Source organism: Hyalella azteca, unplaced genomic scaffold, assembly GCF_000764305.2.
Source record: "Hyalella azteca isolate HAZT.00-mixed unplaced genomic scaffold, Hazt_2.0.2 contig3150, whole genome shotgun sequence".
In the NCBI taxonomy this organism is placed as follows: domain Eukaryota; kingdom Metazoa; phylum Arthropoda; class Malacostraca; order Amphipoda; family Hyalellidae; genus Hyalella; species Hyalella azteca.
This window is the reverse complement of record NW_025933402.1, coordinates 351887-379059: the sequence shown is the minus strand read 5'-3', so window position 1 is coordinate 379059 and position 27173 is coordinate 351887. Positions and strand designations below refer to the sequence as shown.

General features: G+C 38.1%; 2 protein-coding genes across 2 annotated transcripts in view; one reads left to right on the top strand and one right to left on the bottom strand.

The window, feature by feature from the left end:
- Window positions 1–603: 603 nt before the first annotated feature.
- LOC108672180 lies at window positions 604–8564 on the bottom strand. The gene is made up of 6 exons (XM_018159813.2): window positions 8473–8564; window positions 5468–5562; window positions 5073–5207; window positions 3162–3299; window positions 2841–2940; window positions 604–1197 (listed from the first exon to the last, which is right to left on the bottom strand). Exons 2-6 carry the CDS (start codon window positions 5546–5548, stop codon window positions 1115–1117), a joined length of 537 nt encoding a protein of 178 aa, XP_018015302.1. The 5' UTR covers window positions 5549–5562; window positions 8473–8564; the 3' UTR covers window positions 604–1114.
- A 3768-nt stretch (window positions 8565–12332) lies between these two features.
- Window positions 12333–27173, top strand: part of LOC108672170 — a 79872-nt gene continuing 65031 nt past the window's right edge. Inside the window, exons 1-2 of the mRNA XM_018159797.2 lie at window positions 12333–12460; window positions 14741–14809. Of these exons, the coding sequence (XP_018015286.1) occupies window positions 14750–14809 (60 nt within the window). The 5' untranslated portion in view covers window positions 12333–12460; window positions 14741–14749. The remainder of the gene's footprint in view (window positions 12461–14740; window positions 14810–27173) is intronic.

Genomic DNA, 27173 nt, shown 5'->3' with positions numbered 1-27173 from the left:
ATAGCGCTAAAAGTAGTTCAAAAAGAAGGAATTATTAGAGATATCAAGTGTTAGTATCTATTTTTCAGAATAATGCAAAAGTTGGATGTCAACAATGGACTGGAATCCTACAGCTCTCATACTTCGGACGAGGCTATAGGATGAAGCGCACAGCTTAATTGTTCTTTCACTATAGCAGCAAAAAAGCTCGTCCTAGCATATACAGACCAGAAAAAATTGCGGACTTTGCTTCCTGAAAGGATTGCTATGCTAATATAGGAGATTACAAGGAGAATACGCTAAATAATAAATTGTTTATTATATTAAGTTGGAAAATACGAGTCACAACTATAAGGGCGTTTGTCCACATCGGCACTCGGCATTGCGCCTAATATTTATTTTTGCTCCATTAGAAACTTCAATAAAATCAAATTACTTATTTAATAATAATTTTTAGAAATAAGTTAGAACTTTGATTTTCAGGTACAATCATTTTTGTAGATTATTTTTAAAAGCAAATGAATATTTATCTCGAATCCTTACTTATTTGCAAAGTCGTAAAATGAAAGTAATGCAAAATGATTATATATTTTGAACAATTTTTCAATAATGAAAATTAATTCCTTAATTGCAAAACATTTCTAAAACACTTAAAATGAAAAATTCTTCTAATTTGCTGTCGATTTCTAAAGAGACTTACACATATACGTTCATATTGATGTTATAATCAGCTAAAGCAATCAATAAATTCACATTACAATAAATGTCATAAAAGAAATTTTGAGACATGAATGTATTCAACATAAGCGTAAACAATACATTACATAATTTTAAATTAAAAGGTTGGTTCGTGGCCGGAAGGATTCGACGATAGAAAGAAACATCGTTTTCACATATTGATGATAAGATCATTTTCTCCACGTCTGTTCCTGTTTGGAATTTCATCTCGACCAAAACTTGTTTTTGACTTTTGCATTCGCTTTCAATTTCGAGGGCTTGTACACAATGTACAGCATTTCCAAAGAAATCAAACTATGACTATTATTATTTTATTTCTTTGAATTATCGCATTTCCAGTCGACGTTTTTTTGAGCGAAATAATTTTATTTAAATGATTTTAATTGTATTGATAGAGCTACATCTTCGTGTTGAAAGATTCCGAGTCGATATCCAAAGCAGGGTTGTTGTGGCCCAATTCGTCTGCCCCGTTGAGAAGCACTGAAATGGCAAGAATAGAGCATTTGAAACCGTCAAATTTTATAGAGTTCTAAGCAAGATATTAAGGGGACCGACTACCCTCCGGAAAAACTTCTAAAGTTATTATCCGATCATCATGAAACTTCACATACATACGTAAAATGTAAAAATAAGAACATTTTGCATCTATGAATTTTTCGAAAAAATTGATAGAAAACGTGAAATTCATAGAAAACGGCTAAAAAGGGGTACTTTAGAAAATCTATCTCCTCCTACAAATATCATCCTACAACATCGAGACACGTATCATTCAGTTCGTAAGGACCATACCTAAAAATTTGATGATCACTTTTCTCATTTTCCCCTTAGTTTTTTTTGTATGTGCGTTTTATCCCATTTTTCTCATTTTTCCCCCCTCCCCCCCCTTCTCCCCCATATAAAAAACGAACCAGACAGAAATTTAAAAAAATTAAAAAAATGATCATCAAATTTTTAGGTAATTTCCTTACGAATCGAATGGTGTATGTCTCTATGCTGTAGCTTGAAAATTGTAGGAGGAGATAGGTTTTCCGTGACAATAAGTTGACAGGACGGCGCGACAAAGTCCCGTGCGCCTCGAAATAGGCACTCAATGTAGCATGGATACCAAACTACAGGCTTCTGTAGCTTAATCCACTCAAGGATGCTAGCAGCAACTTGTAGCGCACCCCTCCGTACAAAGTTAGGAGGGTAACTGAGCTCAGATGCCAGATACACCAAATATATGTAGTCTTGCCGCTGTAATTTTTTTAGGTCTATTTACTGAAGGAACTCCACCCCCCCACCCCCCGTTAAAGCCCGGCTGTGTGCGTCAATATTGCCGTACATGGATCGCAGTAGTATCGTTGGAAAGCTCAGAATGTCATCTTTAAGATGAGACTAAGCACGTAACTGCAGCACAACTCAAGTAGAAACTATATTCAAAGATTTTAGCAGCTAATTACTTTATATCTAATTAGTTAAAGAACTCTCCCACCCGCTTCCCTTTAAAGAGACGTCATGAACGTAAATATTGGCGTACAGCGATGGCAGTGGTGCCATTGGAAAGCTTTCAGATGAGCACAAAAACCGGAAAACGCAAAAATTGAAAATTTTAGGGTAGTCGGTCCCCTTAAAAGACATTAAAAAGTAATCAAGAAAAAAACAAGATATTAAAAGATAATCAGTACAGATCATGGCAAAAAATTTTCATATCGAAAGATCCCGGCAAACTAAGGTAAAAATTATGTGTTTGACAGTCATTTAAAATTATTGATCGTAATCATTTTGAAAGTTTGCAATTTCTTGACCATTCCGTAAATACAGTGTCATTGAACTTCCTCTGACGCGTTAAGAAATTACTGAAAAATTCCTGAAATTCTTACATGGTCCAATCAACAAATAAGATTTCATATGAATCTGTCTGCAGCAGCAGTGAAAACCTGTTCTACATTCGTCGTAGAATGTACTTATAACGTTAGAACAGTTAAGTTTAGTATGAACTCTGACGATATTTATGCAGGCTCGTTTCGTATCGTTTTAGACGAGCTAAATGTCTTTGGTGTAAATAATGCAAAATAATTGACTTATCAAAAATGAACATTAGATGACTCTTCACCACGTGTTTATAATACAACGAGACCGACCAGGCTTGGGTTCTCTGTAGCGGTAGCGGAAGACCAGGCAGCCCGCGGTGAAGACGAAGGCGCACACCAGCGCTGAGATGAGCGCCGTCACGAACTGCGCCTGCAACCAAACCAAGTCTTACAAGACGGACAACAATTCTTAGAAAAACCACCGAAATCCAACGCCTAAAATGCACCGCATTTTGTACAACGAAAAGTCTGATCTACAAAAATTGTACCCTAAACTAAATATTTCCTACTACATAATTGCGAACAAATGAGTTATATTCTATATCGATTATTTAATTTTGCGTGCTCTAGCGCTTGAACTAAAGCACGTACCTTGTACATGTCCTGCCAGAGGTTCTCGGAGGGCCGTGGCCGAACTTTCATGGCGACGGTTACGCCTCGTGTGCCGCCAGCGACTCCAGAGGTCCGTGTCACGCAGAGGTGGTCGCCCGCGTGTTCTGTCTTAACATCCTGGAAAAGCATGTAAAATGAAACTCAGTAACGACCAGATATATTCCACATGGCTAAGTTGTTTGAATCATTAGCTTATAACTCGTCATGAGACAACTTATATAGAGTAGTTATCCGTTATAATATGCAAGCCCCATTTGCATGCTTTCTTGAACACTGATGAAGACAGTGAGGTATGTCATAGATACAGTCTTCATAATACACGAAAACTTATATGCACATTCCAATTAATTAATACGTACAGAATATTAGTGAAAATAATGATCATCGGTTTTCATAATATAAAACAGAGAATTCTATATAAGTACTTATATCATTAGTCTGCTTATATCGCAAGTTCACAAGGAATTTAAAAGCAAAGAAAACGCCAAGAAAATTCACCATATCGATATTGAAAACGTTTCGGAGTCCAGCTCCATCATCAGTTCGACTAAACTAAAAATGAATAAAATCACTTTAAAAGTCAAAATTCAAAGACAGACATAAAACCTAAACAAGACCTAACATTATATCGAAATAAACAGCACTAGTTATGAACAACTTAGTCCTAGGGGTACGACAAGAATATAAAATCCTAGCGATTTACTATTTCCAGATTATATGAGCTAAACGCATTATTGAGACATGGTTTTCGTTTGAAGATATGTAGAGACTCCAAAATTCTCAAATCCGAGCAGCCAGAAGTGGAACCGAGTATCCTGAAATCACTCTCAGATACAGCCACGTCGCACTGTTCAGCATGGAGGCGCACGGAAGAATGAGGAGGCTTGGCGAGAGGCAAGTTAGAACGATAGCTCCTGCCACGGTGTTCAGAAACCCGGATGTAGAAGTTACGCGACGTCATTCCAACGTACGTAGAAGCACAGCGTGCACAACAGAACTCATAGACCAGGTTTGACAGCATCCGAGCAGGAATAACGTCCTTATACCTGAAGAAAGAACCAATTTTGAAATTATTTACCAGTAAAACATGCAAATTTATATTTGGGAAATATTTCAAACACAGTTTGAAAAATTTCCCTGTTATTTTTGAAATATTTGACCGTGGCAGGAGCTATCGTTCTAACTTGCCTCTCGCCAAGCCTCCTCATTCTTCCGTGCGCCTCCATGCTGAACAGTGCGACGTGGCTGTATCTGAGAGTGATTTCAGGATACTCGGTTCCACTTCTGGCGGCTCGGATTTGGGAATTTTGGAGTCTCTACATATCTTCAAACGAAAACCATGTCTCAATAATGCGTTTAGCTCATATAATCTGGAAATAGTAAATCGCTAGGATTTTATATTCTTGTCGTACCCATAGGACTAAGTTGTTCATAACTAGTCCTGTTTATTTCGATATAATGTTAGGTCTTGTTTAGGTTTTATGTCTGTCTTTGAATTTTGACTTTTAAAGTGATTTTATTCATTTTTAGTTTAGTCGAACTGATGATGGAGCTGGACTCCGAAACGTTTTCAATATCGATATGGTGAATTTTCTTGGCGTTTTCTTTGCTTTTAAATTCCTAGAGAATTCTATAATTCATTTTCATAAAAGGCAACAACAATTATTTTTTGTGTCTGTCGTTTTTAGACAAATTCAGTTATGGTACACCCTATTCCTCTCAAGAAAATGCACGACCGCAGCAGGAGCTCAGCTCCAAACTTTTGCACCAAATTTCTTTCTCGCCACACACGCTGACTCAGCTCCTCCTCAGGCTGTGCTTATTGCAGCTTAAAAAAAGTTATTTTTTTAGCTTAGTAAGCTTTAATCGCCACGTGATCGCACTCCTCACCGCGAAGTGGAGGACACCGTCGCTGTCGACGCTGATGTCGATATCCTCGTATGTGAGGCCCGCCTCATACGCCGCGCCCCTGCCGTGCAGCATCCAGTACTGCACCGGGTCCGCGGACTCGCACTTCAGAGAGAACTGGAGCGGAAATAACGTTAATAAATTCCTAACCATTTAGTGCTGGGTTGCCTGAAATTATTAGTTATAATAGGAACGTTTAAAGTATTTTCCTATTCACGATTCTGAACTGAATTGAACATTCCGCATGCGGTGCTGTCAAGTTTAATCAGTAGTTTGTTAATTGGAGAATTCTTAAACAAAGAATAAAATAAGCGAACGCTAAAATTCAATTGCGTAGTATATTATATGAAAGTTTTTTTTTAAATTCATATGCTTACGGTTTCTCCTTCCATGGCATAGTCGGCGTAGGCAACCGAAAACAGCGCAAGAATGAGGAACGCCATCATGAGAGAACCCATTATAAGCCCTGAACCTGTGTATGAAAAAATTAATTATAAACCTGCAAATTAGCCTACTGATATTCTTGTGCATCGATAAAGAGGATTAACTCGATCGTAATTGAGTCATTATAAACGTAACTCATCGTAATTGAGTGGAAAAGGTTCCAAAGAGACCCATTTTCATTTTAATTATTTCTTCAAAACAAGCAAAATTTCACAGTGTGTAGCCCGCGTAAAATATGTAAAATTGTTAAATATTACTTCTGGTATTTTAAATTTATAAAGTGGCTTTGATGCATGAGCACGTAATGCGACCAGGCAGGGAATTTCATCAGCCCCAACCTCCAAATACGGACACCAACAAAACAAGGCCATTGTTCCCTAAAGTTAAATACCATCATATATACTTGACATGATTGGACGGAGTGGATTGCGGAAAATATTATATGGACTCTATTGAATAATTGTGAGATAAATAATAAAAGTTTATAATTTGAGCATATATGAACTAATTTTATTGTTTAACTAAATTGAGCATGCATTTATTGACGCGTGATTTCCTTCTTTCATGCTTGTTTTGCATTTACCCTTAAAAGGCAAAATAATTCGTCATATAATAACAAATTAATCTCCTGAAAAAATATTTAGTACTTCCCTCGACTTGAGATAATATAAGAGATATTCTGCTATCTTGATCGTGTCATGCAACAAGTTTGATAATCCGACCAGGATATTTTTCGTGAAAAACTAGTTCGAAAGAAATTTCGCAAATGGTCTTTAGTTTAATTTAAGGCGATTTCAAACTTGGCAATAACCAATTTGCAACTCCTTGGTACCAAAAGAAGTAAAAAGCAATTTTAAGTAGAAGTAAGTATTTAATACATTAAAAATTATTATTCACTCTGATTGGTATAGTTTTAGATGGCAGAATTTGTTTGTTTATATGCGTACTATTAATGACCAGAGAGTGCATTACAATTTTTAAGGAGTCGAACAATCCTTTAGATGATGTTGGTAGATCAAAATGCGGGTTTAACAAGTTATAATAATATATAAACTGCGTTTCGAATGTAACAATATTCATTTTGAACGATTAAATTTTGTTAGACATAAGTACATATAATACACGTAAAACGGATACAACACAAAAATTTCCAGCCAGGGAGTCCCTCGGAAAACCATCTCAAAATTTAGACAAATCCGGTAGTTTTGAAAGAGATGGCTGGGGTCCATTCCAAAGAGACGAGGGTTTCAGCAATCGTTGGTCGAATAATGTCGTGCACTTCAGCATGATGACGATGCTGGTGGGTTTCTCCAGCACAGTGCGCGCGACGATCTTGTGAGCTCGTCTCGGGGTGTTCCTCTGCCCTCCAGACTGAAGATGGCATGTTAGGCGGTCTCGAAAACGTGTTTGTTAAATCCAATTACTCCAATTTAGTTCAAATTATGAAAAAGTCTGCAACCTTCTTTGAAGTAAAATTTATAGACTGCAACAGCATCTTGGAGAGCTCCTTCTTTTTTGCAGCGTCCATTGTTGCGTATAGTCAGGAGTTTGATGTTGTCAAGGGTGTCACCGAGCTTGTTGAATTCATCAATAATCTTGAGATGATGTTGCTTATTTGTAATACACAATTGTTGTGGTAGTTGTTAGTTCAATTGCTCCAGTGCAGGCCAAAAGATGAAGAAGTCTACCACCTTCTTTGAAGCAAAATTTATAGACTATCCCGGCATCTCGAAGAACTACTTTGTTGCAGTGGTCATGCATTGCTTCATATAGTCCGGAGTTTGCCGTCACCACGGGTTTCACGGAGCCTTTTAATTCATCGATAATCTTGTGATAAAGCTGCTCGCTTTTAAGGCTTTAAACAAAGGCGATGAGCAAATTAAGGTTTAATTCGTGTAAGACGCTTCAGATCAAGTAAACTTGAGAAAAGAGTTCGAGCACGCGTTCCCGTATCGAGAAATCGAGACGAATACACAATTATGTTACAATGTCAACCTCATTATTTACAAACCATCAGTAGGTATAAAGAAAAAGAATGCAAAATTCACAGCCTAAGAAATTCAGAAATTTCTAACATTTTTGTGCTTTGAGACAGTTTGAGATTCGTTTCTGAGTCTTAAAATTTCATATTTTTGAAACTCATGTCATAAAAAGTCGAAGCTTTCACAGTTCTACGTATTACACGATCTCTCAACTGATATTGTAAACGCTGGTGGCAATAACTCAGTAAAACAATCAAGATTGCGCCTTATCCTGCGTATCAACGCCAAGTTAGACATGATTAAAATATTCAGGCCTCACCACTACTAAATTACATTGATAAGAATGCGTTTTTTGGCAGTCAATGTGTTTTTTTTCGATCGAAAAAGCATAGTCAAACAAGTGAACTTACTGCAAAACGGAAACTGTAAGTCTGTTGGCTGATATGTTTCAGTATTTATCATGATTGAAGGAAATAAATTTATTAGTTAAAGTTTTGTCAGTGACCTGACGGGATATTAGTGACCTAATGAGTGAGTGAGGCTAATGACTTGTAAACAAGAAATAAATTGAGAATTTTGAATTCACATTTTCACAGCCGGAAGCTTCATTGACCACGCCCACTTACATTGAGTATTAAATGTATTATATATTATAGGATATAGAACATACAATCCATAATAGGATTGTTTTAAACAACAACATCAACACATCTGAACACATTGGACGGTTCCATAGTATCGAGGCAACTCTTTTTTTTTTCATGCAAGAGTCGCACACTCATTATTTGTGCAGAGCCTTAAAAACACCTGCGAGTGAGAGAGTATGGGAGAATATGACATAATAACTCATAACTTTTGAACGAATGCAGCTTAAATACCCTTGCAACAAAATAAAATTAAATAAAGGATGAATAAACTTTCCGAGAAACACACGCACAAAGGAAAAAGTGACTAACCGTAAAAAGTTTAAGACGCAACGCAGCCACTCGCACAAGTCGCACCTCTGCAACTGGCAACCGCTGGAAGGCCACCACTACACTACACTACGGTGAACGGATGCCATGCGACCGACCACTCTTCCCTACGTACGTCATCTGCACGCACACACTCGCTCATAACTCTGTTACTACTTGCAGAGAGTGCAGTATTAGTAATAAAAAATAGTGAGTGCGTGTACAAATTTCTACATTTGTATTATTATATCGGGTGCGGATGACAGGAGTCGCGAATTTCAGAAAATTTCAATGTCTGACTGAAACCTCGAATGTTCCTGAATATTCTTGCCTTTGTGGTTTAATTTTTTACTTAAGTCTAAAGCAATACCCTACGTGCATCCGAAACGACTCACGCAGTCAATGACATTTCGTAACTGCATTGGTCCCGACATGGGGCTGCTTAGTATTGATATATAGGTCGGTGTTCTGATTAACAATTGATCAGTGATTTTGAATAATATTTCATCACCTTTAGTAAATGAGATATGAAATAGAAGAGTAGGTACATTACCAGCATGGTTGAACTATACTATTTTAACCACGCGTTACTAGCCTCACTCTGTGACCCTATAAATTGGCGAAATTATGGAATTTTCTTTTCCGCGGCAATAAATGAATCAATTGTTCGCCACGTCCGCGTTTAAGTATAATCTCAGACAAAGACAAAGAAAGGACAAATTTTAAGACAATTAAAAACTATAGAACGTATAAACATACATTGTGAATAGATACAAGACTTTAAAGTATATGTCGGTGGATTGATAATCGCTTCGAGTTGAATACAATTATATTCACCCAAATGTTTACTATTGGCAAAATATTATAAGACTGAGCATGACATAAAATAAAGCTCGCTTGACCAATAAATTAAGTTGTGCACCTTGGCAAATTCTCAAATGGCGGATTCTCAACCTCGTTGACGATTATTATGGTTGAATTAATTCAACAAAGGGCGATTATCATCAGGAACGTTAAGTTTTCAGTTAGCCATTTAAATTTGTAACAAGTTTGATAGAAAACGTGGAAGGGGGGATGACAAAAAAAAATCTCCACCCTACACCCGTAGCAGCAGGTAGCTAGGCAGAAGTGCCGAACCGGTCATGGTCATCAGACATCAGCTTGGAACTGAGAGTAGCACAAATTAAAATAAAGATGTTTGACAATAGTTTATTTTTAGATATCCCACGATGGCACGATCACTGAATTTGGACACCGGCCGCGAGTCCGGCCGTAAATTTGTCCGAGACGCCCGAGTAACCGTATACATGGTTGTATAAAGTAACTCGGGAAGAGCTCAACCGAGGAGTTTGACAGCACTTTCAATTACTTGGCAGGGATAATTAAAGTAAAGATTCCTATTTTGATGATTATTACTGCATAATTAGGGTGTGATTATGTGATTAGGACCAATACCTGACGCTGAGGAAAGGATAATTACCGCTGGAGGTGTAGGTATTTACCGGCGAGTTCGGAGATATGTACAAGTAGTTTCGTTCGTATATAAATATATACACAAAATTTATAATTACCTTGTTGAATTTTCCTTAAAGTTTAAATTCGAAATATTACAAAATATATGGCTTCATCACCAGTGAATTTGTTATACATTTGGTGATGAAATGTTTTGAATATATTATTGTTATGGACTTATGGTCGATATAACGCATTATATAATACAATTGCATACGAAGAAACATTCACTCATGATTCAGCTTTTTAATTCAGCAGATGAACAAACACTTTAAAAGGTTAGTCTAATGACAGATCACGTTATTCACGTACGGAAGTTAGACTTAACGCAAACGTGCGGTAGCCTAGGTAGTTGTTATTTCAATATTTGTGTAAAACATTAAACTTCTTCTTCACCTTCAACTCGTCACCAATCACACATTAAGTTTACATTTTATGACGTTGTATGATACTTGCTGGGATTAGTTATATAAGTTTCCGTACTATTGTAATAAGTGTGAAATTATCAAAGTTTACTAAATCAGTCTGAGGTTCTGGCAATTTCCAGCCAATACACAGGGGTCTATTGGGTTACTGATACTGAGTACTGACTCGCCAAGTTTCTCGACTGAACTCTCTGAAGCGGGAAGCCCACTCAAGGGCTACGGTTACTGTACTCTGTTGAGGACTTGAGGTTGTCAGCCATGTGTTATTGTGTTAGCGGCATTATTGGCGTGTTTGTAGCTTACTACTGTAGACTAGTCAGTTGGTAAATTGCTTTAGTAGTATCCCTAGTAGGGCAAATAAAATAATAATAAGTAGGCCTATGTCTGTCGAAGGTATTTGAGACAGAATGAACATTGAACAGAGTGTTAGGTACTTATATTTTTCAGTTTTTGAGTTGCTTCAGTTGCAGCACCAAAAACTATAGCCTACTGTATAGGCTACATAGTACTACTGTCAGTCTGTCAGTGAGTGTCAGTGGTCACTGGCCGAGTGGCCATGGCCAGAACTGCAATTTTGATTGCCATGTAGCCTAATAACTTAATAAGTTATTAAGTATTAAGATGGTCTATTACAGGTCTAATTATTCTAACATGCTTGAAACTGGTGCTTTAAGTTTTTTTTACATAAATAGCCTATAATGCCCTACCTATATCATATCATTCCTAATGATTAGTGAAGGCTGGCAATTTTAGTGCTGTGGCAATGTTATCAAAATTGATTCACTGGTTCAGTCACATCAGACTGAATCAGAGTTCAGTGCATGTTGCATGATATTCATTGTTAACAGACAACAGTTGTTTTTCATAATTTTTTTACTGTAAAAACATGAATGTATAGTAAAATGTGCTGTTTAAACTTGAATATAAATTTTGGCAAATTGGCAACATGGTAAATTTACATTAATAATTACAATTTTCAATACTGCCTAGGCTACTGCCACTGGTAGTGGTAGGGTTAGTTAATCAGGCAGACACCGGCACGCCAGCAGCCAGACAGCATCCAAATGGCATTTAGGCCATAGCCCCTTGTTGGATTATGCTATTTATGGGAAAATGATACTCTTTGAGTCTTTGTTATGGATGTAACCAACTAACCATGTATCAACTTACAAGAATGGGAAAACTTCTACCATTAGCCTTAGGGGCTGCGACTAGAGCTTTTCTGCCATTTCCAAAACTGTAATATTTCTGCCAGATGAATTACCTCCTATCTAATTAACAAAACTGCGTGATCAGGCTGTGAGATTCCAAATTTATAAAAAATTCGTCACGGAACTGCAAAATTTTGAAAACAAGTAGGAAAATTCCCATCTTGTGGCAAGTAGGCTAGCCTATGATATAATATTTACCCTACTCATTTCTTTTATATTCCACTATTAGTCTTTACTCTTATTATACAATATGTATCAAATGCACATATAATTTTCTCAGATACCTGTCTCCTACCACTAAAGCATCAATTAATTTTGCATCATAGCAGTACTACCCTACTATCAATCCTCATTCCTCAAGGCTCAATGATACTAGTCACTGGAGAGTGGAGACACAGAAATTTCCAGAAAACAGACCATGCATGCACTTGGCTCACCACTCTTCAGGAAAAAATATCACTGGTCACTGGTCAAAACTATGATTTGCAGTGTTACATAACCACATACTGACTGCAAAGCTGTTTTGATCTGACTATGAAGTTGTTGTATAGTTTTGTTAAATATAGTGGTCTTTCTATGGAAGGCTGGCTATGGGTGGTAACTATAGTGGCTTTGATATTTAAGCTTATCAATTATCCTCTTATATCAAAAGCATATCTCAACTGTCTCATAACTTCTATGTAAAAAACATTGTGTATTCTTCTGTTCAGATGTAAATATTCTTATTATTTGAATGCCCTTTATGGACAACAGTTTGCTCATTATTGCTCTGATTTGAGATGTGCCATTATTCAAAGAACATCTGATCCACTATTGTTCAGAGTATATATATCCACACCCTTGGTGAGTACAAAATATCAGCTGTGAAATGTTCTGGATTCAAACCAAATTTTATAAACTTGAAAGTTTAAATCAACAATTCATGAACCATGTTCATTCAATTCTCTTGTTCATTCAATTCTCTAAGTTCATACATCAATCTGATTAAAAAATCTTGCTTAATAAGTGCAACTTTTCTTTATTGTGGAGTAATAGAAGGTTGACTTTTGAGTAGAGTGGTCTTCACTTTACCTTCCACTCATATTAACCTAAGGTCAACTTGTGTTGAGTGATCCTCATGAATGCATCATGATGTTTAATTGGTTAATCATGAATAAATTAATATTTTTGTATTTTCTGTTGATAACTTTAATCCTAATTTTATGTTTTTCAAATAAATACTTTATCATCAGTAAGGCAACATTCAAATCAGTTATCATTAAGGCTATAAGCTGACCTTTAATAATCTGATCATTTTTAGTGTAAACTGAAACAATGGCTACAATTTTACTGATAAATTGAAAGCTTGTGTATAGGATCTAAAAAACAATATATAGTCGGATGGGGTAAGACAAGACCGAAATCACTAACAAGCCTGTAGCATCTATATATACCATGCATAACTAAAAAACCCTAAAACTATCACCAGGTGTAGTTATGCGATGGGCTTCTAAGCTACAACTCAGATGTTTTGCATCTAACATAGTTTTCTGTACAGATTAAAAAAAGTGAGCTGGTACCATCTTACCCCACTGGAGTAAGATAGAACCAGGCTGGGGTAAGAAAGGACCAACTGGGAATTCTTATGTTACAAAGTTTTTAGTAAAAGTACAAATCTGATATTCAATATTATCCATCTAGAAACACATTATTTGATTAAACAACCACTTGTTACTGTTTTGTGTTGTGGGAAGTCAACTCTAATATCAGTCACATTGAAGTTTTTGTCATGAGAAAACTTTGTTAAGCATAGTAATAGTGGGTTGGGTTTGGTTCATTGTAAAGCACTGCTAAATGCTTCATGTATATTCCATTAGTGTCATTGTCTGAAAAATTTATCAAATTGGTAATAAAACCAATGAATAATAACTCGAGTGTCATGTGTTTTCTTGTTAACTGCATTTGTGGTGCACTTCTTCAAACATAGCTCATGCCCTCTCACAAAGTTGTGATAATAATTATTTTTTATGTTTCACACAGTGATTTTTCCCCCAGCCAATCTTGCACGTAGTTCTGCAGCTCACTAATGGGAATAGACCTTCTTATTTTCTATATCCCTTTGATGCAATTTAAAATAGTGCTCTAAATTTCTCTAATTAAAAAATCCAACAAGTTATAATGAAGTTTGAGCAAAAAATAAAAATTTTGACCAAAATACTCCATGTACTACACAATAATATATTCATTTAAAAACTATTTTTGATAAACTGTAGGGTAATAGAGGACCATTTGTAGGATAAGACAGGACCATTTGTGGGGTAATATAGGACCACTTGTGGGTTAAAACAGGATCATTTAGTGGTCCCGTCTTACCCCTTGTCCAGTCCTTTTTTACCCCATTTTAGAATAGTTGTCAGGCAGTGATGGTAGCAGGTAGGAATGCCTAGTATGTCTAAAAAGTTGCTTATTACTTGAGGTTACCTGCCTACATCCACAAACCTGGCCAAAATTTTTTTTGTCATTAGACAGAGCTTATTTCCCAAACATGGTTAACTATTTTGTGACCCTTCTTTACATAGGTTTTCTTTAAAAATTAGCCCAAAATTCATTATTCGCAGAAGAGGGTTGACACAAACACTGAAATGACAGGCAATGACTGCTCTAACACATTCTTTTGTCAAATTGAATTCAGTGCAATTAGAATGCACGCCATGGGCTGGTCCTTTCTTACCCCATGAAGGCTGCGATCCTGTCTTACCCCATTTGACTAAATATGGTGATTAAAGTTATTTGTTTTAATTCGGTGTTTCTGTACCTCAAAACTCTAGAAAGAGATTTTTAAAATAATATCGTTGTAACTGGTAACATGCAATATGCATACTTTGAAATGGTCCTAAAATTTAATTTTCTTTTACAAAATTTTACCTAGTTGCATACTCTCATGCTCAAGTAAATCATAGAAGAGTATAATTTAATTATCAATTTTCCTAGAATCTAGAAAGAAATACTGAACCACAGCATTTTACCTTGCATTATTCATATACTCAATCATCTTTTTCCTTCGCATCTTATCTGCCTACTTTTTGTGTGTACAAATGATTTCCAATCTTTCTATTTGGTTGCTAATGCATTGTATGTTTGCAGGTGTCAACAATGGTTGATGTTATTAGCAGTTTGCAGGACTGCATAGACAAACTGCAGAGAGTGGAAATTGTAAGTACTTGCTCAGTTTGTGTTAAAATTGTGTAAAATGCTTCTTTATTTGGTTGTTCAGGTATTTTTTCATATAAATAATAGAATATATCTATATTTTGAATTTACCAGGTACTTTCAATTGTCTTACCACTTCTTGAGTATACCCAGAATCATTCTATGTATGGTAATTGTGGTTTTATTGTCACTTGATGTTGAGTCTCATACTTTGAATATGGTTTCCATATCTTAAAGGTTTTGAATCAGCAGAGTTCCTTGTTGTCATTTTATTTAGGTTGCCTGTTTTAAAGAAACAACGTTTGACATTTTATTTCATTTATTGAACATATCTTAATTGCAATTTTTACTGTAATTCATATCTCGTTGCGCTTGGCCTGAAGTTGATAACCAGCCACAGTGTGAGTAATTGCAAGGGGCTTCTAAGGATAAACAATAGGAATCGAGGAATTTTGAGCTCCTGTTCAAGAGGGATTGCATTTTCAAACTCAAGAGAGCAAAGTATGGAGCTGTATTGAAAATGCTGTTGTCTGAATTTTGCTCCGTGTATATAAGAAGGCTACTCTAATTTAGAATTCATATCGTTACAGTCAGCATTTGAGTTGTCAACATTGATGGCAATTGTTAAAGATCTAATTTCTTCACTATTTAAACATTTCTGTTCGTGCTGTTATCTATCCATTTTTGGCATCCCAATCACGCAGTTGCTTTAGGAACGGAGCGTAAAGATGCGTGAGGCTAACTCCGTCACTGAGGGTTGTTGTAGCCGTAGCTGTATCTGCCTGCGTTATAGACCGTGCAGTCAATGCATTGCTGACACGAACGTCTTGCCCGTCTGAACTATTCCTACGACGGACACTCGTTTTCACCCCCTGTGCTTCCCTGCTTGTGGTGTCCTCTCTGAACGAGGAGTGGCTTTCATCGAGTTGCTTGAACTCAGTTTTCATTTTTTCGCGCTTCTTTTGAGATTCTCTAAGTACTCGGCTGGGCCGGAGACGCTTGTTTGGTTTTGCGTTCATGTTTCTGTTCCTTCTAATTTTTCCATCTTTCGGTGGTGGCCGCAATTTTGTGTTTTGCAGGACTTTTTGGTGCTGTCGCAAATGATGTCTCTTGACTTCTGCTGCCGATCGTTGTGTTGAAGTCGACGGCTGGATAGAGCTTCTCGTTGCTGATTCCTGAGTTTCAATTTCGTTCGACTCACCCAAGTCCTCTTGCGAGTGATGCAAGTTCCCAGCTTGTCGTTCTTCGGAAATATTTTCACCAGAAAACTCAGCTCTGCTTTTTTGTTCGGAAAGTTCAAGGGACTTACTGCGTCGAAGCGACTCGTCGTTGAAACCATTTGAGGGTAAATTGGCTGAGAGGTTCATTTGGTGACCTTCATTGATTTCTGCTGGATCGTGCCATTGAGGACGTCTACGTAATCGCGAACGCCGCTCCAGAAAAGGGTATTGACGTGCTAATCTATCGCGATTGTGATATATTTTGGAAATGTGTTTGTGATAAGGAGGTATAAATGGCTTACGTGCTTGGATCCGTTTATTGCTATCTGAAGTAAAACCAAGCTCGTCTGATTTATTTTGAAAAGTATAATAGTTTTGAGCAACGGTCGGAACATAATTTCTATGTGCATTTAGGGGCGTCGGTACGAGTGCTGTCCCCGGAAAAGATGGCGTATCTCCTCGTTTGTAGACCGCATCATTCAATGAATCATGGGTAGGTCCCAGTCGCAGAGAATGGGGTGTGGTTGGTGGAGCTAAGGATGAATATGGCGAGAAATACACACTCGGGCCAAGTTGTCCCTTCGTATCGTGATTGCTCTTCCTTGCTGCGTCATGCGATGGTACGCGTTCACTACTTCCAAGTATCGGTTGCGGGTATACGTGTTGGGTACGAATATTTTCGGTATTGTAGCTGCTAAACAATTGGTTTCCGAGAATCCACCGATCACTCGGTTGATTACCATAACTCGTGGGTTGTAAACCGTTTTGAATGATGAGCGGATGGTAAACTAATGGCAATTTCGGTGGAAATTGCCCAATGTTGTAGGAAAAGTCTTTCTGATGCACGTTTTCGTATGGTTGATTGTGGGGTGAAATCTGTGGTATGTACGGGCGCAGTTTCGGTTCGTTGGAGTCCTTTTGATCTTGATGATTATGTTTTTGGAATTCAGGCGTGGACTCGATGATATCACGGTGTTCTTGGTTGTTGTAGTAATTTTGTCTAGATGTGTGCTCAGGTGTGGGCGTTTCTGTTGTGTATTTGGTTCTGTCAGGGAAATAGGACGGTGGGGGAGTTATGGGCCAGGCTTTTAAATATTCTCTGGTTGTCGATGGGATTGGAGGAGCAGGGGTTGTGACATAATATTCCGGCTCGGATACAAAATTTTGAACACTGGATTGGAAATGAGGTCTAAGTGTTGAGCTCGGAATATCTGCTTGGTTGAAAGGGAAAGCCGTGCTTTCTATTTCATTTGAGCGAAAACGGATATTCGATTCAATATTTTGATGGTATGCAGGTTCTGTGTCGTGCAGTTGCTCAACGTTTTGATTCCCACTAAAACTTTGGCTTGCCCTGTAGAAAGATTCCAATTGCTCTTGAATGCTCGACGTCTGTTGAGAATCGTAATTGTTCTTCCATTCGTGTTTTTGCTGTTTTTCAACTCTTCGATCTGAACTATATTCAGAAAATAAGGGCATGTAAGTTGGCAAAATGTCTTGTTTGTAAGTGGGAAACCGTGTGTCATGGAAATCATGTGACAGCTGTCCATTTTCTGAGTGCGGGAGGGCTTTCAAATCATAGTTAGTGTAATCGATAGGGATTTCGTAGTACTGTTCCAAGGGCACGCTTGGTTCCCACTGAATTACCTGATCTGAGTATGAATCGTAAATAGGACGGTAGTCGTCAGTTAATGGACTGTATGGCAAATAGTATGGCGGTAAGACCTTACCAAGGTTATTTGATTCTGGTAAATACACTTCATTTGGTGTTGAATGTACGTAATCTACGGAATGATCATCGTTAATCGGGTTATCTCTGTAGCTTGAAGGAGAATTTATGGCGATATCATCTTCTGTTAGTAAGGAGAGTGCGTAAAGCGGCGTTACTGGCGGAGATTTACTGGCCGCTGTACTTCTCTGTTCGGTTAATGATCGACCTCGTGTCTTGCGTCTGCTGCCATGATCGTGCCTCAGGGAGTTGCGCCAATGAATATGGTTTTGTTTTCTTGTATCTGTGGATGCGAATCTCTCTGTTACTCCAGTATTTATGGGCTTCTTAGTTGATATCACATGAGGTCGGCTTGGTTGTCCATTTGCCGCGAACTCTTTGGATGCACGTCTGATGGGTAAACGATTCTCATGTTTTCGGTAGCTACTGTCTCGGTGAGATTCCCAGAAAGTCGGGCTGTTGGTTGTTGATGAGATATCCGTTTGATGTCCTGTTGTAACAAGTGTTGGCTTGAGCGTTCTCTCTGTGATTTGAATTTCATCGTCTTGAAAATTCGCGAGCGTTGGTGTTTTCATTGTTGTTGTTGCCGAAGCTAAGGCTGGACGAGCAGTCGTTGGTCCATATCGTATTTGCTGTAGTTCTTCGTCCGTAATGTAGTTGTTGCCTTCTCCTGCGGTATGAGCAGCATTTTGGAATTTTTGGTAAGGCAAACCGACTTCTAATCCGAGTTGCTCTAAGTATCCAGGAGGAACGTACCCTTGATGGTATAAGTCATTAAAACTAAGACGCTGCTCGGACAGCTGGGCGCCTGCGACAGCGTGACTGATCATCTGGTAAGGATTGTTTGCAATTAAATGAGCGTAGCTTGGCAAAAAATGGTGTTCTGGAAGTACAATACCGTGTGGGTGTACTTCTGTAGGGATAAGACCAGCACCGTAATGAGAAAGAGCAGGGTTGTAATGTAGGTACGATGTAGCAGGTTGATGGGGGTTTAGGTAAGCCATAAAGTGATCATAGACGAGCGGTTGTATGGGGACGAGCGCTGCATTGCTGGAAGTGGGAGTCGGGGTTTTGGGCAATGGTTTTTGTGGGGATACTAGTCCCAGCTCTCCTGGGTTGTTGATGGCGATGCTTTTGGGAGACAGCGCGCTTAGTTGTTGAGCGGCCGCTGCTGCCGCCAATACCAGCACTAGCTGCCCAGGCCTCATCATGAGCGTCGCGGCGGCGGCGGCACCACCTGCAAAAGATAATTCATTAGCGTAGAGAACATTTTAGACTCCCTGCCTACATTTAATAAAGTTAGTGTTGAATGATTACACATAGTTCTACTATAAACGTTAATGACGTGACCTGCAGTAGCTGCTACATTATCATTGAATATGTTTTGCTAACTGCACATGACTGGAGGTGTTGGCACGCTACGGTAAACTCTTCTACAATAAATATTATTGCCTGAAATTTTCAACGTTGCTCAAGCCTTGAATTATATGAGCAGTACCATATATATATGGCAATCGTATATTAGTGTAGTTAGGCAGAAGTTCTGTGTATGCAGGTTTGATTGAAGACCAGATTATGCTTTTCATTAACAATTTTCTTATTGTTTCTTTCAATAAGCCGAACAATATTTCTTGCTAGTGTTGTGAGATCGAAAATCAGGTTAGCAAATGACGTTTTACTAGAATACGACGTTTCGAATATTTAATATTCATTCTCAAGGAGGGAAAGAGTTTTACAACACTTGAAATTGGAAATGATATAAGTACATACACAAGGTATCGTAGAGACGGTTCGAAATCAGAACTTAAAATTATGCCGAGAACAACTTCAACGTCCTGACAAATCCGGTGGTTTGATAATTGACAATCCTTGATTGTGAGAGCCTCTGCTATTGCGTCTTGTTATAGTATCGAGGCACCACATGATGATGCTGGTGCAGGCCTCCAACGTCGCGCTGGTGATCTTCTTGTGAGCTTCCTGCAAATGGTTCTTTGGTCCTCCAGTTTGTAGATAGCATGCGAGTCTGTGGCTCAGGGTCGTGCTGTTTAAACCGATGCAATTTACAGTTTGGAGAAGTCTACGACCTTCTTTCGTGCAGGATAATTTATAAACAACATTGGTTTCATCAGTGGTCTCGACTTTTTACTTGGGTTAGTTTTCATGATTAAATTCTTAATTTTCTTGTTTATGTAGTAAATCAGGAGTTTTATTTGGTATGTTACTGTTGTGCAGCTGTTATTCTGCACAATTGAATTGAGGACTCTTGCATCTGTCCTATAACTGCTGTTCATATGGTTTTGATAGTAAATTCTGGTGACGCAGTCTTTTAATGTCGATTCATCTGTTCGGTTTTGACGTCATATTCTAGTAAAATGTCATTTGGTAACCTGCTTTTCCACCTCCCAACACCAGCAAGAAATTTTTTTCGGCTTATTAAAAAAATTAATAAAAAGCATGCTCTGGTCCTTAAATGCATAGAAACATCTGCTAAAATCACCACCCTGTTAGGTGGAGTAAAAAAAATCTTCAATGCTATTAAACGTTGAGTCGTTTTATTATATTATCGACTAATTTAACTTGGTTTGGATTTGCACTCTGGTTCACGAGTGCCGTTCTCCTTCCTTGAATTGCTCGACACTTCCTACTATCACTAATTATCGGAATGCAAACGGTAATAGTTAGCGAAAGCTGCCCAAGCATTTCAGTCACGCTCCAGGGACGAAGCATATTTCCTTTCCCTCGTCAGCTGTTGGACGTTCTGCCCTCACCGAGCAGTTAGCGACCATGACAGCGTCGACTAATCATGCCTACGCCAACAAACCCAGAATTAACGACCTCTTCCTCAACACGGGAATTGAAAGGGTACGCACAGGATAATCTATTGAAACTTTCCCCTATATCTGTCATGCGCTTCTGCCCGTATTCCGCTAACTTTCTATCGTGGCGTATGGTTGGTTGTCAGTCTTGAATATTTTACTGCAAGTCACGTTGATTGATAGCGTACTCTGAATGCGGTGATATCGAATCCATCCTGCCTCGGTCGTCTCTTTCTATACTCTGTGGCATTTATGATGTTATGGAGGCATTTATTATGTTATGTCAAACATGAACTTATGTGGCATAAGTTCATGTTTAAATGAACTTAGTCCTCTTGGCAGATTCTGCCGCGAGTGCGGTAAAGTGAAAGTAATCCTCACTTCATCTGCAATTCGAAACCGTAGTCTTTGCTGGACATAGTCAAAAGCGTATAGTGAACTCAAGTGGTTCGCTTTTGTTGAAGACGAGTTACTTCCTGGAAATGCCAAGGAAACTAGCTACGCACGCTAGATAAATTCTTAATGAGGTGGCCAATACAATTTTTAGCGCATTTTCTCATTTCTGAAAAAAATGCACTATTGTGCTCGCCATGCCCGTCTGTCCGTCCGTCTGTCTGTCCGTCCGTGACTTCACGTTTTCGTCGACGAGAAAATGCGCTCTCTGTCACTCACTGCAGTGAGTACTGAGTTATATTTTTTGAGTAATGTGGCCACATTGATGAAAAACTACATTTCAACTTGTCTGTTGCGAGCTTGAAATCTTTTTACTTGTTAATTCTTACGCTTGCCGTATTCGTAAACATAAATAAATATGATGCACCCTCTCATCGGAGAGAACTTAATGAAATAATAATTAGCAATGAGTGTATGGTAGTTTCTCATTGAATTTAGGAAGTGCCTTTAACATCATGTTAGTTACTACTCTAAAAACCGATGAGAAAAAAATTCGTTAATTTCCTCATTTGAAATTAAATCGGCCACTGCATCTGCCAGTTAAGCAACGTGAAACATGATCGATATTATTGTTCTTTATATACAGTATTTTACTAATCAGTAAAGTACATGCGATAGTTATGTTTTATACCGTGAACTACACTCTCGTCTATTCCAAACCACAGTTGCAAAGAAATCCTCTTCTTACTTTAAAATGCCAACTATTGTTCATATTTTGCAAGAATTAATTCGTGATTAATTATTCCATGTTCAAGTGTATTCTGAGAAAGCTTGGATTTCCAGAATTATTTTTCAACGATTAAAAATGAATAAACGCGATTTTTCTTTCTGAAACACCAACCAATATTTGTGGTCTGTTTTGATTCAAAGTACACCAAGGACGGTACAGACCACGGTCCATTCAGATCAAAGCTCTACTCTAGGCATTTATTGCTGCTGAAGTATCCCGAAAGAATACTTTCGTTTGATCGACGCATAAATTCATGATTTTGATTACTAGATTATTATTAGATCATGTACTGATGATCCAATTTTTAAAAGGTGGTAACAAACTGAGACAACACCGTCACTTTCGGGCTTTGATCTGAACCATATAGGAAGATTTAGTATCTGAACGCTTAACGGTGACACGAAACCGTGTTAAAAGGCTCATTTGTCTGCTGTATGATATAAACATTAACCAATTGCTTGTCTACGAGAACATCCTATGGTAAAATAATCTGATTTATTTATAAATTTTTCTGACCATTAACCATTGGTTCATTGGATAAATTACTTAGCTTTACACTATCTTCTTATGTACAGCTCTGTTTTGCTAGTGTCATTTGTATAATTCGTTGCCAAATTCCATCTATTCACTTTAGGAATACGCTAATGCATTTTATTTTTAACTTCAAATAATGAGGATTTGGGGCTGCTTTACGACTTAACTAACATTTGTGATTCTACTTACGTTTTGTCAAATCTTGCTGTGTGAAGATGTCTAGTGTATACGATTTTCTCTAGAAGTGAACTTGGACCATTTTTTAACTGCCGAATTTTTTGACGAGAAGCTATTTGCACCCGGTTTCTGTTTACAATGAATTCACCGGCAGAGCTAGCAAGTTTTGTGATATGAAGCGCAATGCCCGTGTTTTTTTGCCGATGCAATTATATTGCATTAAATTCAAACTCGCTTAGAAATCGTTGCGCAAATTTGCATTGCCAAAACATTTTTTATTGTAAACCATTCGCATCTGTTTCACATGTTTAAAAATTTCACCGACTAGTGTGTTGAAAAATTTCAAACAAAGCTACTAGGTGAGGAATGTAGCTATGTAAGCGTCGGAAATATTATTTTCTCTTCAAATTTAATATAACAATAATTTGAATTGGGCATTTACGTAAGCGGACGATGGCACTGGGAGCCTCGTGGGCCGAACTGTTCTCGATATAGAAGGTCGTTTTCGAATGTGGCCGACACGCGGTGTCTCAGCAAGCGGTTCCGTCTCTACCTCGCGTCCTGCCGTCCAACTGACAAGTGTGAAGTCGTACGCGCATCTCTCTGTGTTCCCATATTACTTGCTAACGACGTTAAGCTGTGCGCACTTGTTGCGTAATGTGCCACGTCCAGGAAGAAGACCAACGTTAATTATTCGGTAGCTTCAGGCAACTAATGGCTACCGCGCAGACTGAGGGCCTGCGACTGTTCGACGCAGTAGTGTTGTCTTCGGTGTGCTCGGCATTAATTTGTGCGTTCACGAATCTCAAGAGAAAAGGAAAGTTTGGGAAACTTTCCTTGCACTCACGCTGTTCTGCTAGCGTGTAATAAGGTATTTGCTATGTAACTCATCGTTAATATCTTGAATAATATTCTCAGCATTCTCTGTTGCTACTCGCGACACTCGCTCGATACACACATGTTCGTCCTCTTATTGCTACCATTAATTCCTGTTTCGTCTCAATACTATTATTGATTCTCATCTTGAAGTGATAATCGATAAAAATACGGCGGTTGCTTGACTTCTCTGCGTGACGCTGAGTTCAATAAAAAACGCTGAGAACCATTAAATTCGCTCAATTCAATCTGCAGTAGACGAATTTTCTCATTCAGCGGCAGCCGAATTTTCTCCTCACATCATTTTGGCAATAACACCATTATCAGAATTTATGTTTGCTTTTTCCATGGCGGACGCATGCAAAATTTATATTTTTTCGTTTGATTCTGTTTCGCTGCAAAGGAATATCTAATTCGAGTGTTTGAAACCATCATAGCAAAAATATCAGGGTATTTTTTTCATGCTGATGCCGCACTGTTTCAAATGATTTACATTTTTCGATCATTAAACGCCATACAAAGAGATAAGCTATATTCGGCGGGGACAGCACATAGAAATTATGTTCCGGCCATCCCCCACACTTCTCTATTTGCTAGGGATTTTCGTTTTTTGTTTGAATGTGAATTTCTATAACCGTCATTGAAGCATTTTACAACTCTGTTAATTTGTTTCGCGATAATAATAACGCCATAATCACATTGATTTTCAAATCGATCGGAACAATCAGAATTACATTTGGACTATTGCAGATGAAGCTACATATTGTTCTTCCATTCTCCCCTTAGAAGACATACAGAGTCGCTGAGAAGACGCAATTTAAGCGAACTTACTCCCAATTCTAATCAGAGGTTATCGATGTAGTTGAGGTTTTCGAGCCAACAATAAATTTCAAGTCAGAAATGGTAATACGATATGAGACGTGTCGGATCGCCATCCCGTCAATGAATGCATCGCGGCCACCACATGGAATTTTTTTCATTAGGTCCTCATTCGCAGCGCTTGCTGTCGCCGGGACTCGTGGCGGGGTCCTGTAATCCAGCTTCCTGGAGGCTTGGTTGAGGAACGGCTTGCAGTGGGGAGTTCTGTTGCGGGTCTTCCCATGTTGAGTGGGTGTCCGCATTAAGCTCGGCATCAATATGGGAACCCGTGGGTAGCCATGGGTTACCAGGTTGTCTAAGGAGGTGTGTAACGGGCCAGGGGGGTAACCCAGCAGCCAAAAGCACCCGTGTTGAGCAGTAATGGGATCGCGCCCGTGAGTGGGTGGTTCGTAACAGCCTCGCATGTACAGAGGAACCTCAACCTTTTACATTTTCAGAGTTAATATTCAATTTTATTTACGGTGTGATAATCGAGTTTTGCTTCACTTTGTGTCTAATTAACGGGTTATGTTATATGTAGTGACATAAGTTGGTTGATCCTTATTGGGTGCCACGCGCGCGAGCGTTCGCTGGTTCGAGTCTCGGCAGGACTGGCTCTTTTCAACTACAGCGCTGAGTAGCATCCGTCATCCCAATTGTGTGTAATGAAAGATCTGACTTATCATATATTTTCATATTGATTCGTGCTTTGTGAATGGGTATAATTTCTGTCGTGCAATTTATCATACAGGGGAGTACAATTTCTATCGTATTTCAGTTTCTTCATATTTCCGTAGGTTAGCTAATGCTTCCGAATAATGTGGTACTCTGAAGCTAATTGTGGTTGACCTAATTTATGATTCATTCCGAAGTAAGTGAAATCTTACTCAATTCCTGAAAAGAAATCAATTTTCAACGGAAGTAATGAATTTTTTAAGGCTTGGCGTATTTAACAAAACAGATTATTTTTCGTCACTGAAGGTCCCAAAATGCATTTGCATCTTTAATGAACATATATTCACTTGGATAATTTTTATAATTTGCTTTATTCGTTGACTTTTGAAAATAATATTTGTCGTTCTACTGTCGATTTGTCCCCACTTGTAAACTGCTTCATAAGTCTGAATAAAAATTTTAATTAATTTTGTATATCTTCGGTAAATGTTTTCTCTTTGTATCAACAAGCGCAGAAAACGTTACTCGTGTTGAGGGTGACTGATAAATAGGTCTTTCATTTGACGTTCTCCTTACACGCGACTGACGCGAGTAATGCTGCATTCTAAATGGCTGCGTTCTGCCGGTTCTTGTGATGTCGTACTAGATATTCATTTTTTTCTAGCCCAGATTAGCAGGTTATCTGTAAATCTTCTGTCGTTCTCTGGTCACTCTAGCCTCCCCAACATCGTCCTTGATATTTGTATCATGGTATGGTAATTGAACAACGTCGTCGCTATCAAGATTATTTTAGGAAATTATATTGTTTAAATCACGACGCAAGTAGCTAGCGTGGGTAAAAAATTCAAACTTCTCATTTACTTTATTTTAAATCAAGATTATTTTTGTAAATTCTAATGTTTAAATCACGACGCAAGTAGCGAGTGGGGTAAAAAAATTTAAACTTCTCATTTACTTTATTGTAATATTTGGCGGTGAGAATTTATTTTAGCAACATCTTCGGAATTTTCTGATTTCGCCGTCGATCGATGTAAATAAACTAGTTCTAAGAGTCCGAACATTCCTGCTAAAGAACTTTCAACCTGAATTCTTGACCATCTCAACAATAGAGTTGGCATTCAATTGAATTTACTGCTTTACGCGTTCATTAATATACTCGTACGTCGTACCTCCGTTGTCGGTTGTTTATATACTCGTTTATAACTCGTTTAAGTTGCGTTTTATAAAATTTCAGAGAAGGTTAAGAAATTTTCGTTGAATGCTTAGTTGTGGAAAGCGATGAGATTCTAATTCCTATTAGCGTGCATTCACTGATTTTTATTGAAGTCAGAAAATAATCTTTCGTAATGGAGGGTCTCTCGCATGGTGCATCCTCGGTAAGTGCCGCGCTGGTGTGCGTGCCATGGTTCGAGTCTCGGCCGGACTAGCATTTTTCGTTTTCAGCGCTCAATCCGCCAGACCCTCTTTGGTGAAGTAAATGACCTGACTGGCTGGCATAAATATCCATTTTGATCCTTGATTCACGAATGAGACAATGCTGAAATGAATTACAATTTCAACCGTATTTCAACTCTATTGTTATCTGGTATGTGTTTTAGATCTTCTAAGTGATATTTAGCAGCTAATTGTGCTAGATCTAATTTGTGATGCCTTTAAACTTGAAAAATCTCAACTAATTCCTCTAATGCCGTCAATTGCTACCGAAACGAATTATTTTAAGGGTCACGTTTATAAAACGCATTTGTGCTAATTTTAATATTTTTTATCACTTATCGTCAATCGAGTATCACTATCAGCATTTTCATTGTTGAGAAACCTTCTCAGAATCTCAGACAATTTTATTAATTATGTCTAATTAGTTGATTTCGAGGAATAGTTTTCTTCGTTTTCTAGTTCACTTTTTTATGAAAATTTTCTAATTTCTGGACTGTACACATTGTAAGTTCGAGCAAATTCCTGAGTGATTTATTGTAATTGTATGTGCTCGGTAGTTGTTTTCTTCAAAGATTTCTCAACATTAGCATAGAAAACGTTCATTGAAAACGTTCAGGATGACTAATGAACCCGACGTTTACGTGATGAAACGACCGCTTTCTCTACTTATAAGTAATGCTCGGTTCCTGATGGCTGTGATTTTGTGAATTTCGAATATTCGGATTGGATGTGAAGGCTCTTCTGTTATCAAGGCTCTTATCCAGATTTGCAAGATAATATTGAACTTGTATAGGTCCTGACTCCCTGCCTACTCTCGCCAGCAGGCCCAGCACATCATCGTTCGTACTTTGGTTGATGTTCGACGGGC

What these genes read in the sequence shown, in the direction of transcription:
- LOC108672180 (XM_018159813.2), bottom strand. Translation starts at nt 5,548, where the DNA reads ATGGGTTCTCTCATGATGGCGTTCCTCATTCTTGCGCTGTTTTCGGTT. An exon ending in ATGCCATGGAAGGAGAAACC is followed by an intron (nt 5,208 to 5,467) that starts GTAAGCATATGA and finishes TTTCCGCTCCAG; the next exon opens with TTCTCTCTGAAGTGCGAGTC. An exon ending in ACGGTGTCCTCCACTTCGCG is followed by an intron (nt 3,300 to 5,072) that starts GTGAGGAGTGCG and finishes ATGCTTTTCCAG; the next exon opens with GATGTTAAGACAGAACACGC.